Source organism: Manacus candei, unplaced genomic scaffold (assembly GCF_025592945.1).
Source record: "Manacus candei isolate 608988 ecotype Guabito, Panama unplaced genomic scaffold, ASM2559294v1 h1tg000043l, whole genome shotgun sequence".
Taxonomy (NCBI): domain Eukaryota; kingdom Metazoa; phylum Chordata; class Aves; order Passeriformes; family Pipridae; genus Manacus; species Manacus candei.
The window spans coordinates 5126987-5140107 of record NW_026138091.1 but is presented as its reverse complement, the minus strand read 5'-3'; the positions used below and the strand labels follow the sequence as shown (position 1 = coordinate 5140107).

Here is a 13121-nt window from a genome sequence, read left to right as displayed (position 1 = left end):
GAGCATTGTTGCTAGATGATGACACCTGCCTCCTCCATATCCTTGATATTCACTCTTAGCTCCTTGCTGTCGCGCATCTGCTCTCTTTTGGGAGGATTATCTAGTTCCAGTTCACCTTCACATGGTGAGCAGTTTATTTTTAATAAATGGTGTGTTGCAGGGGAAAGAATATTGTTGGTCTTTTCCCAGCCTCCTACCATAGTACTTTGAACAAAAATGACTGTTTATTCAAATTTGGCTTTAATGTATGCTAGGCTGCAGTATGCAGTTGCTCACCACACTTTCTTGTGCAGAGGAAAGATTCAAAAAGTCTTGGAAGTAAATTGCAGACTCAGTGTTGAGCTTCCTCCCAGGCAGCTAATAGGTTTGGGGTTGCAGTCTGCCAGCTCAGAGTCTCTTTTTGACACCGTTATTTTTTTGAAGGCTTGACTTGAACCCAAGTGTCAAGCAGGGGTGGGAGCCACTAACCTCAAGAAACTCCCAGGAAAATAAATCAAAGCGAACCCTTCCAAATGTCTTACTGAAAGGTGTGCAAAGCTTCTAGCTGTTTATTACTGTATGTTGCAGGCTGCTGTGTTTTTTACTTTGAAGACCCATTTTCTGGGGTGGCAGTCAAATTTATGTTTAGACTGGAGTTCTCCCATAAATAGGGAATTAAACATGAGCTGTTAGGGGGTTACTTGTCACAAGCCCATCAAACGTCTGTCTGCTCAGCCCTGCTGAAATGTCTCCATGCAAAAGGGAAATGGTTATATGTTATGTCCTCTTTGTCCATGTTGAACACTTCTGAGGGATTTCTCACTAAAGCAAGCTTGAAAAGCATGAAGTCCTTGGACTGCTTCCTCTTTCCCATGCTAAGAGGAGCCAGGCTCACCCCATATATCATATTTATGTAAAAGACATTAAGGATTGTTATGAAAATGTCTGTTTGGTCTAGACTGTGCCCTGGTTATCTGTGCCTGAGTAGTTCCACTGGGCATCACTATTTGCACAATCCAGTGGTTAATCTGAGGGTAAATTAATCGGTTTTCTGCCAAAGCACTGACCTCCTGCGATTGATTGACCTGGCGAATGGCCCTCTGCTGACAACAGGCCATAAAAAAGGGACTTCTGAGCAAAGGAATGTCAGACTCTGAGCCACTTGGAACCATGAGAGTGATACTGTTGGCTGTGGTTTACATCCCATTCATCCTGGCCATGGAACGGTAAGAAAACACATCTGGCATTATGTGTCCGCTGGCTTCCCAGGGTGACCTGTGCCTGTTGCTACTCGTCTCAAAAAAGAAACATTTTTTAAAGAAAAGAGTGTATGAGAGTTCAAGAATGAAGAACCAGTTATTTTTTGTGTGTTTATTTTATTTGCTTAGAATCCCCCTGATTCGATTCAAATCTATCAAGAAACAGCTGAAAGAAAAGGGAGAATTAGAGGACTTTTGGAGGAACCACCACCCTGATGTTTTTGCCCGAAGATATTTGCATTGCTTCCCTGCAGATATTGCTTTATCAGTAGGAACTGCTTCAGAAAGGCTGTATGATTACATGAATGTAAGTACAGTTTTGGTAATGCAATCATTAGGACTCATTGTTCTACTGAAGGCAGATTTTTTCCCAGCACATTTCAAATCTAGTCTCTCAATGAAATTATAGGGCTTGAGATGTCTTGTTGCTCTATGCTATAAATATTAGATTATAAAAAATCGGTTTACCAGTCTGCAAAACAAAGCACATCTAGATCTAGGTTAGCTTGTGACCTGGGTAGAAAGCTGATGTAGTCTAGCAGTGATAGTCCTGTGATAAGTTTTATTTTTGTATAGATCTGTATTCAGCTTGGTTGGGTCCCCAGAGAAATAATGGGTTTGCCTGTATCAGTCTTGGTGAACTATCAGGTTTTTGGTAGCAGAACCTGATTTCTTCACTTAGTGGTATTCTATTTATCAGAAACTAGGATGTTGGTGTGTTATAAAAAAAATATCCCCCAAACTCATTTATTTGATCACGTGGAGTCAGTGATAATAAATCTAAGTAGAGGTTTTTATTTTTCTGCTTTTATCTCTGGAGTTTAGTGTGTATTAAATACTGGAGACTGACCTGGGCCTCATACTAACCTGGTTGAATTTACCATCTAAACTTAAAAAGAAAATACATGAGATTCATTGGATCTCAGGCAGGCAAAGCAGCAGGTCAACCATTTTGTAAGGTATCTTTCCTGGGTTTAGCATTTTACCCATTTGAATAGTCTCTGTTTTCTGTTTTATTTGGTTCTTGTGTTGTGCTTATCTAAAGGAAAACTAAGTTTCAGAAGTGTTGTAAAGGCTGCATCTGAATAGAGAACAGAATGGAAGGGAAGGCCAGATTCGTTCAGCAAGAACTTCTGACACTTGAGGGCCTTAAAGAAATACCTATGTGAAGAAGAACAAACATTTCAGTCTGCTTTAAAGCTTATTTCAAAGAGGGATAAATCTCAAAGTGATTAATCAAAACCCCCTTCCCTAGCATACCCATGTAGCACCAGGAACAGTTTCATGGAGGTTTTATTGCAGTGCATTTGTGGTTTTTCTGGTTGATATTTTGGTTGGTTGGTTGTTGTTGTTGTTTGGTTTTTTTATGAACATCCCTTAGAGCTGCCTCAATTTACAGATTCATTGATAAAGGTTTAATACAAGAGGGAATAAAATTCTGCTATATAACTGGATATTCCCTTAAATGGCATGCTTGCTTGCCTTTTCAAGATTATCTCATTCAGATCATAAACTGCAGGGTCAGAAACTTCAGTGTATGCACTTGAAGATACATATTCAAATATTTGTATTGCTGCACAAAGCTTGGCACTAGCTATTGCTTTTCTATCTGTGGTTGAATTCCAGAAATGCCTCTTCCTAAAAATAGATCTCTTAATGCTGAAGTGCTCTTCCAGGGCCAGATAGGAGCACTTAAACACTTGTATACGGGATGTGGATAAGCACTGCACTCCATCATTCACGTGTTCACAGATTATCTCAGTCTCAATTGGTATCCAGGGATGGTCAGTGGTTTCTTCATCCGCTGGATGAACTTTGTTCAGTACCTTAGGAACAGTTTGTGCAACACAATACTTTTTTGACTAGCTATGCTAATTACAAGGGAAAAAGGCTAGTCACATATGATTGTTTGTGCCACCGGTCAGAGCCCTCTGAAGCCAGCAGAGTCAGATTGTGCTGACTTTGCAACACTGATTTCTTACTGACATCAGTAAGGAACAACCTGAAAGACTGTATGGTCATGTGAGAGCTTGTCTTGGGGATGACCTTGCCACCTCTGAAACTGCTGCAAGAGGGTTTATTGACTCAACTGAATATTTGCTTAAAAGGCTTTAAAAATGCCTCACCGTTGTGCATTCAGCTGGAGTGAAATCTGCTGCCTGAAGCCACTCATGGAACCAGACACACTTGCCTGTGGTGTGCATTTACATTTAAATGAAATTGCACAGACCCCCCTGAGAAAGCATTGTGTGATGCTCCCAAGTGTGCTTCTTCCCCAGGAATAGCTCTGTGGAGGCAGCTGGGAGCTGACGGGGCTGTTCCTCCCCCAGGCGCAGTACTACGGAGTGGTGAATGTCGGCACGCCCCCACAGAGGTTCACCGTCGTGTTTGACACCGGCTCCTCCAATTTTTGGGTCCCTTCTGCTTATTGCATCAGCGAGGCGTGCAGTAAGAAACATTATTCTCCCTCGTGCTCCTCATGTCTTGGATACTTTGACCACTTCTCTTTTCCCAAGGAGCTTGCCTGCAGCAGAGGTTTGGAAGGGAAGGATTTGGAGCATCCCTTAGGGTTGGTCTCCTCTCCCCAGTTTTCTCCTCTGCCTCTGCCCCTCATGTCATCCTGCAGCCACGACAGGTGCCAGCTGCAGCTGCCAGCTGTCCTTCCAGACCACAAGGTGCCTGATGTAACAGGCATGAAAATAGACCTGGGAGAGCTGCCAGAACTGGTGGAAATGCCCATTTTTGTTTTAATTTGTCTTTAAAATGCAAAATAACCTCTCAGGTACAAAAAAACTGGTGTGCCCTGCAGGGGAACTGAGGTGCCTGCAGTATTTCTATAGATACTTTTCTCATAAGAGAAGCAAAAATCTCATCTGGTTCTGCACTGGGGAGCAGGTGCATTGCTGGGACCTTCCCTCAGTGCAAAGATATAATTTGTTTCATGTAGGGGTGCACCAGAAATTTAAGTCCTTCAAGTCGGATTCGTATGAGCACGGAGGGGAAGCCTTCTCCTTGCAGTACGGCTCGGGACAGCTTCTGGGCATTGCTGGCAAAGACACGCTGCAGGTGAGCATCCACCTAAAATGGGTGTCAGCCTCCAGGTCAACTGTTTTCAGGCAGCTCAGATACTGGCCTTGCTCTGGAAAACTTTGCCTAGTTTAGGCAAGGGTAGGGTGAGGTCCCACCTAGCCATGTACTGAGGGTGTAGGTGCTGCTCCAGCTTTGGGCTATCAAGACAAATCCCTAAGATTTTATTTTCATTTCTAATTGTCTTCTTGGGTCTTTGTCTGTCTGGGTTAATGAACAAGCAGCCTCAAAAGTAAGGCATTCTAAGGAATTGGTGCAGCCTACCCGCCAAATGGGCACCTGTTATATTGATGCAAGTCACACAGGGATATCCAGGTTTTATAAACTGAATGAATCCATTTATATGGATCTGAAATGTGGCTAATTTCTTGTAATTGATGGTGTCATTACTTTCAAAGTTCTTATATATTATTTTATTTATTTATTTTCTTTTGAACCAAACAGATAAGTAACATCTCCATCAAGGGACAGGACTTTGGCGAGTCAGTGTTTGAACCAGGATCAACTTTTGTCCTTGCCCATTTTGATGGCGTGCTGGGCTTAGGCTACCCCTCCTTAGCAGTGGGCAATGCTCTGCCTGTGTTTGACAGCATCATGAACCAGCACTTGGTAGAGGAACCGGTCTTCTCTTTCTATCTGAAAAGGTCAGTCTTTAAAATGGCACTGCCAAAAAAGAAGTAAATTTATTTTAATTGTTGATAGAAACAACTGTGCCTCTGTATAAAGCTTCAACTCCAGAAAGTAAATTCCCCCATTTTTTTGGTTCTTGATGTTGGTTTTTTTTTCCCAATTTGACACTGAAAAATATAGCATAAAAAGAAAAACTGTTATGGGGATGACCATGACCTTTTGGATAGATTTATTCTTGTTGAGCTGGTCTCAAAGAAAAGAAAAGCTCCCAGCTCAGACTCACCATGTCTATTGCCAGAGGTTTCCTTCTGGCCCATGAAGATGAACATAAATGCTGTCCTACACCCAAGTAGTCACATTCCAGAAAAAAAGTTGTTCCCTACTCTGGACCTAACCACAACTCTGCCAATTTCTCCAGTGTTTATTTTGAGGTGAGAGTAGCAACTGTCTCAACCTGCTCCTGATGCCTACCTTGGCAGCCTACTCAGACGTCTTTTCAGTCTTCTCAGATGTTGTTTGGGACATATGCACTGATAATTTAGGAATAATCCCTTTCAGCCATCCATATCTGAATTTAGAAAGGAATGTGATTTGTCTTTTGCTTTTTAAGAGCAGTCTCATGCATGCTGGCACACTCCCATGTCTGTGTTACCTTGTCTTCTGCTTTCAGAGGAGATGACACTGAGAATGGTGGTGAGTTGATTCTGGGGGGGATAGACCATTCTCTCTACAAGGGTTCAATCCACTGGGTCCCAGTCACTGAGAAAAGCTACTGGCAAATACATGTGAACAAGTATGTATATGTGTATGTATGTATGTATGTATGAAAAACCTGGTGAAATCTGCCTCCCCATGTAAAACCTGCAGAGATAGAAACACCTAGTGATGCAGATGCAGAGGACTCAGCTGCAGGGTTTTACCCTTGTGCCTCTCGAAGAGGAGGTACAATAGGATGAGATTGGGGTTTGTTAGCTCTCTAAATCTGCTGTGACATGGGTGGTTGGTTTCTGAGAGAACATATTAGTATATTTTAACTGCTAAGAGGTTAAGGCACCCACAAACTGAATCCAGCTCTGGGTCCTGCTCTCATCTTTCCTGCTAACTTTGGTCCAAGCAGTCAGTGTTCCTTTGTTCTTCCTCTAGCATGCTGCCTAAATTGATGAGAATACATATCTGTGGGTGAGGACAAATTCGTCAGCAGGCAGCAAATGATTAGTGATTAGGAGTCCCAAGAGAGAAAAGTGGATCCACAGACATTCTTGTCTTTAGCAAAGCTTGGCAGCTAGTTTTAATCGTTAAGGTTGGAAAAGACCTCAAAGATTATCAAGTCCAACTGTCAACCTAGCACCATCACCATGTGCAACACTAAACCATGTCCTCAAGTGCCATATCCACATGTCTTTTGAACACTTTCAGGAATGGTGACTCTACCACTTCACTGAGCAGCCTGTTTCAATGCTTTACAACCCTTTCTGTGAAGTTTTTCCTAATATCCAATCTAAACCTACCTTGGTGCAACTTCAGGCCATTTCCTCTTGCCCTGTCACTTTTACCTTGGAGTAACTTCAGTCTGTACTCTGGTACTTTAGCTAGCAATAACATGATGTTTCAGTCACAGTGCATATACCATTTGCCTAAAGATGCTTTGTTTTTCACTTGCAGTATAAAGATCCAGGGCCGGGTGGCATTTTGCTCCCATGGCTGTGAAGCCATCGTTGACTCAGGCACTTCTCTTATCACTGGACCCTCTTCACAAATCAGGCGATTACAGGAGTATATCGGGGCAAGTCCATCAAATACTGGAGAGGTAAAAACTGTACAGACAGAAAACAGCCAGATGGGAAGGGAAACTGGTATTTGGTGCAAAGAGCTTATAGGGTGAGAAAATAATCAAAATAATTGGTTAGAAAGGTCTCAACAAAAGCCTTGTTTCCAGAATAGCACTGAACTCAGAGCCAATCTGTTTTTGACCTATCTGCCTTACTGCCCCAGGCCTCCTCCCAAACAGTCACCTCTTCTACCATACTCAGAACTGGTATGTAAGGAAATAGGGAGTACATTTGTTTGAGGAATTGATCTGTACTCTGCATGAGAGATAATTTTCTTTTGGAAGATCAGAGGATTTTCAATGTCTCCAGTTATAGCTGTTGGCTCTCCCAAGACAGGAGGGGGTTGGTGCTGATGGCCAGCCACTTCAGCATCAAATGGAAAGGGAATGGTATTTTAACGACAGCCCAACTGTGGCTTCACTGGCAAGACCTCTCATTGTCACCTTGCCATGGAGCAGGTGGTGTTGTGCAGGGCTCCTGGGAGGGGTGCGCGTCACTGTCACTCACAACAGTGGCTCCTGGCAGATGAGTCACAGGGTGCAGGACAAGACTTGCTGTCTCTCATTCTTCCTCCTGAACCTTATTCCTCTTACCCCTTGCTGTCTTCCTCTTTACCTGCTGCTCTCTCCTGCATCCCCCTTGTTGACTCTCCCCACCACTCCTTCCTATCCCTGCCTCCAGGGAAAGGGCAGCTTGCTTCTACTGTGCCTTATTGCTGGCCCTTGGCTGACTCCCATAGATCACTAACACGTTGCCACGGCGCCAGTGCCCCAAGTAAAGCTGCCCCATATGGGTTCTGTTAACTTTGCATTTGTCTTTATCCTGACCCAAAAATGCTCTCGGAAGAAAATGAAGAGTATTACAGTTGCCCAGTGCACTGGGCAAAGAGCAAAGATGAAAGTGGACTCTTAATCCACCTCACTTTTTAATAGGAGGACTCCAGTGACATATGTGTGATTCCTGAAGCTCCCGATTCTTTCTCAATTAAACCTTTAATTTTGATTTTGTTCAAATTTTCAGACATATGCCAAAGAGTATGCTTTGATAGCAAGTTGTTTTTATATTGGTACACACATAATGAATATAGATAAAATATGTATTTCCAATGTACTTATACTAGCATAATATAAACAAGGAACAGGTCATTGCAGTATAAGTTTATATACTCCAGTGCTGGCATAAGAACACAGCTGGCATCTCAGATTCTGCAAAAAAAGTATCCTGAAAATAAGACTTTCCATGACTGATCTTTTAGCAATCACAGACAGAGTAAATTGGCTCAAATTTATCCCAGTAAAAATGAGTGTATCCATCAGTGATTTTATGAGAACTTTCATCTCTTTCCAGCAAAGATTAATTTTTTCTGTATGTAAAAGAATTACGTCTTGCTTCTTGTATCCTGCAAACCATTATACTGGCATTTTTTACCCTTGTCCTCTGTATCCCATGGTTTATTTTGTTCTAATGGTATGACACCTGGTAAGTGTACACAAGATTAAGGGTTATAGTTTCATAAAGCAGATTGAAAAACAGCAAAGAGCAGATTTTTCCTTCAAGGAAGCCTCTAAAACAATGACTTTAAACACTACAGCTTATAACAATGATCCCTTTGAGACTTGGAGCATTCTGCAGGACCATTTAACACACCAGTTATTTCATGAAATAACTAGAAAGGCCAGGAAATTATCTTCTGTGTTACTGTAAGTGAATGTATTATTTATGGAAATTAATGACCATGCCAGAATTTAGTCCTTCTGCTCTTTAAATTCCACTCTAAGGCAGAGTATAAGTATAAAGTGCTCTATTCCTCCCTATCTTATTTTTTCCCTAAAATGATGGTGTTACAGGAGGACATGTGGTGAGCTGCAGCCATAGGGTGCTTCCCGCGTGGCTGGAGGCAGCTCCCTCCGGCCGGCCAAGGCCAGAGTGTTGGTGGACTTTTGCTCAGCAGACCTTGCTAATGTAGACTTGCTGGGGATCACACACTCAGTTTTCTTTCTGAGTTGTACAGGCAGGACATCAGAGTCCCCTTTCACCTCCTTCCCTTTGGGATTTGCAAGGATTTTCATCAGCCCTGGGTCCCTAGGGGCTTTGGTGCAGTGGTTTGGACTGCTAGGCTGGATTGACCAAGTACAGGAACTGGAAAGCCGGAGGGCAGTCTTGGGCTATAAGTCAGTCTGATGCTGTTTCTCTGTAGTAAATTCACCATTACCTGCTGCAAAACTCTTGAATTCGAAGGGCAATAATTAAAAAAAGACAAACTGATCTCATCTCAATCAGTGCATCGCATACAGTTTCTTGTAGACTGCAGAAGATTGTCAAGCCTGCCTCACATAAGCTTCACGATCGGACACCACGAGTACAAGCTGACAGCAGAACAATACATCCTAAAGGTGTGTATCTGCAGCCTCCTGCTCCCTATTCCTTACTTCCCGAGCTGGGGCTGGAGCAGGCTGCTGCAAGGACACATACTTTCCCTTTCAGGAGTCTATTGACGACCAAACCTTCTGCATGAGTGGCTTTCAGTCTCTCGACATCCCCACTCGCACTGGCCCACTATGGATTTTAGGAGATGTCTTCATGTCTGCATTTTACTGCATTTTTGACCGTGGGAATGACAGAGTGGGATTTGCAAAAGCTGTTCACAGGAATGATTACTACTGAGTCATAATAGCATCTATTCTGTCTTAACTCAAATGTTAATGTAATGATCTTCAATACTGTGTGAAGTAGGGCTTTTACTGAAACTTTGGACCTAAATGCATGCTGTGTTTGCCCCCCTCCAGGTTTTAGGGACTTTGCAGTGATCTTTGTCCCAAATGATATAGTTTGGTTCAATATCTATATGTTTATAACCAAGAAACAATATTTCCTGAGTAACTGATGGACAACGCAGCTCTCAGGATAAAGCAGAAAAGCTCAGCACTCAGATTTGCAAAAGATCAGGAAGAAAAAAATGCTGAACAGTGCCAGTCTGGCAAGACAACTGTTACGAGTGGGGGAAACTAATTCCAGTTCTACCTGGTCTGGCTATCCTTTTTTTCTTCTTGTTTGCTAGTTTCCACCTCATTTCCTACAGCTTTCTTTTTCCTCATCATTTTCCGTGGTTTGGATTGTGCTTAACTTTGTTTCCTTAGTGCCAAGGAAATTCTCTTTGAAACATCTTGCTCCAAGCAGCTTATATAAAGGGGAATTTGACTCTTGCCTGTGTGACCACTAATTTTCACTACTGTTCCTTGCACACAATTTCCTGCTCCTTACACCATCACTCAAACCTGTTTTTTCCCTTAAGTTCATTATTGATGGATATTTTTCTATTCTTCTTTTGGGTCTCAGCGTTTAACGTCCATACCTTAGGTCAGATGCTGCTTTTAGCATCTGACATCTCTGCCCCTTGGTGGTGGGAGCAGCTGGAGCTGCATCTATTCACACTACAAAACCCAGATCGCAGCCAATGCAAAGGCATAGCACAGTTCCCTCCCTCCACCACAGATGTGCACCAGCATTAGACATCTACTGCCTCTTGCTCAGCCACCTCTTGTCAGCCTTGGCAGCTGTTTCAGATGAAACAGCCACAGGCAGTTGCACTGATTTGGCAAAAGAAGATTCACCAAAATGATACCCATTGGAGCATTTGTTGGGATTGCTAAAACTGATACTGCACCACTACACATGAATAAAACTTAAACAAGCAAAATCCGCTTTGGTCCTAGTGCTGTTACAGCTACATTTTATATTTTTTTTCAGTGGTTCCAGTGCTGGAGAGGAAGGGGAGGAGAGGGTGTAACAGCAATTGAAAATTCATATTGCTCTGTGTTCTGGAGTGGAAAGATGTGATATGTTGGCATACGTCTTCCTAAAACCAAAAAATGTCCGCAACCCCAGCCCTGTGCACTGGGCACCTCCCCAGTAGGGCAGAGCCGTGGGGAGCTGGAGACTGGCCCCATGGTGGCATTGCTGGGACAGGGGTCTGTGGCCCCCAGGGCTTTGCTGCTGCCATCTGCCTGGATGTGCTTAGCACAGACTAAAGTCAACACCCGTTGCTGGCCTTGGCAGCATTATGATCACAGCCCCTTAGATTTTGAGGCTTCAGTTGTAACACAACAAGTATTACTAAAGCAAGACAGTTTGCCTGTAGATATCTCTGACATACTGATCTTGCCTTCCAGTATGAAATACTCTCCTGTGCCTGTTTTCATGACTCTCTATTTGCAGCCACATTGTGTTACACATTTGGCATCCAGGCTATTAACCTCCAGCAAAGAAGACTTTGCTGCCAGCTGTCTCTTTCTGCAGACAAGACTGAGCTGTGTGAAGTTATCATGTATTTTAGGCCAATCTTGCCTTGATTCCCCTTTGTCCTTATCACTGTTTAAGAATGGATAACTTATATGAGCTAACTTATTTATCTAGAAAATGTCATTTGTTTGGTCATAAACCAAGACAAACAAACATCTATAAAGCTCTATCCCTCATTTACAGTAGCAGGGTATTTTTGTTTTCTCTACTATGCGGCAGACTCAACACTCTGATACATTTCCATTATTTCTAAAATACTTATATATTCCTCAAACATGAGCTTGCAGTCAGAAATCTGTTATTTATGGCAAAGGTTTTAAGGTTGTTGGGACATGTCTCTGCAACCAATCAGTCCCAGCACTGACGTCTTGGCTCTATGAATTTCAGTGTGGAGTGTGAACACAACCTAGAAATAGGTGGAAAATCAGGCATCATGCAGAGGGACTGGCCCTCTCTTTGTTCTGATATATCTGATCCTGCTCGAGATTAACACCATTTGATAGGAGCAAGCTGCTGCTCTGACCTAACCTGGCCCTATTCTCTCCTTTTCTAGCTTTGCCAACTTTTGTAATCTGTGTGATTGTTCCTGGTAGACATCAAGTTGACTTGCATGGTAGGTCAAACCTTTGTCAGAAATGCTTCTTGAGAGTTCAGTACAATCAAGATGATGGTGTTTCTCAAAGTGCCTTTATTCATGCAGTAATTCAACATTGCTTATACCTGTGAATGTGAACTGTAGATTGTTGGGTCTGCTAAAAGAATCCATTTACCATGCTAAGGCAAATAGTTTACCAAAAAAAGAGAGCACATAATCCCAAAAGATAATGTGGTACAAATCAGAGTCCACAGATGTTTGCAAAAGTGAGATAACAGACTAAATGAGGAGAAGAAATTTTTCTGGTAACTCATCCTGGCATTAGCTTCTTTACAAGCAATGAGCACAATATTATAGCTAACTTGGAGCTGGTCCACTGTGTGAAATGCTAGTTGCTTATTGCAGATTGTGCTGTGTGACTTCAGAGCTGTCATTCCTAATTTAACACACGTCTACATGTCTAGTAGTCACATCTGTAGGTCTGAAGCTTTTATCTGTCTAATGGCTGCTGTGGGGCTACTCTGAGCCTCCATCAAAGAATGAAAACAGGGAGTGCTGGCAGAGTGAGTGGGAGAGGCAGTAAAACCATTGCTGATGTATAATGAAATGTATAATGTTCTGGTTGAAAGCAGCAGTGTGCATCCTAGGCAGTGACCAGGCTGAGAAGATGATGGGAGATGAGCAGAGCTGGATGATGAGAAGCTGGGAAGGCTCTCTCATGCTTAGCAGTGCTGGGATGAAACATGCAGATGTCTGGGTTGAGGAGGAAGAGCACTTTCCTCCAACATCTTAAAACCTGGTGGAAGCTGTGTGAAGAATTAGTGAGGAGGTGTGATGGGACTGGACTCTCAGTGCAGATTCGTTGTGGACACTTGACAGTCATCTCTGATTTTTGGTTTAAATTCCCTTACAGTGGGAAGCACTGTTCCTCAACCTTATGTACTGAAAGGAGAAAGCTTGATAATGGGCCAGACTTTCTTCACAGCTGCTGAAAAGCCTTCCTATACATGCACAGCCAAACTGTGTATGGCCAAACTTCCCAGAAACTTGTATTGCTTTCCTGACCTGAACAAAGTGCTACAGAGGAGAGCAGCAGTTACTTTGTTTCTAGCTGTGCTGCTGGAGCTGTCTGGGTATCCTTAAAATGTATTGTTTATACTTCAAATTTACCATTTGTTGAAGTTAACCTCATTGGTAAATGAAGTTCCTTGACAGTTGCAGATGTAATTAAACTGAGAAAATACTGAATAGAAAAGTATGGCTTCAGCTACAAGAAGAAACAGGGAATCAGGAGGAAAGAGGCAATGCTTCCAGAGCTGAGTATTGCCTAGAAGGGCCGTTCAGAAAATTGGACTGCTAGGCTAAGATGCTGTTTATTTCAACATAATTTCACTTTACAGAGTTCCTCATTTTGTTGGCCAAATCTGAACATAGTAACTTGAT

General features: G+C 42.7%; 1 protein-coding gene across 1 annotated transcript; it reads left to right on the top strand.

Annotated features, from left to right (window-relative positions):
• The first annotated feature begins 1122 nt into the window (after window positions 1-1122).
• Window positions 1123-9469, top strand: LOC127474511 (cathepsin E-A-like). The gene is made up of 9 exons (XM_051795328.1): window positions 1123-1205; window positions 1368-1545; window positions 3569-3686; window positions 4186-4304; window positions 4770-4969; window positions 5626-5748; window positions 6618-6762; window positions 9079-9177; window positions 9269-9469. Exons 1-9 carry the CDS (start codon window positions 1123-1125, stop codon window positions 9446-9448), a joined length of 1245 nt encoding a protein of 414 aa, XP_051651288.1. The 3' UTR covers window positions 9449-9469.
• Window positions 9470-13121: the final 3652 nt, after the last annotated feature.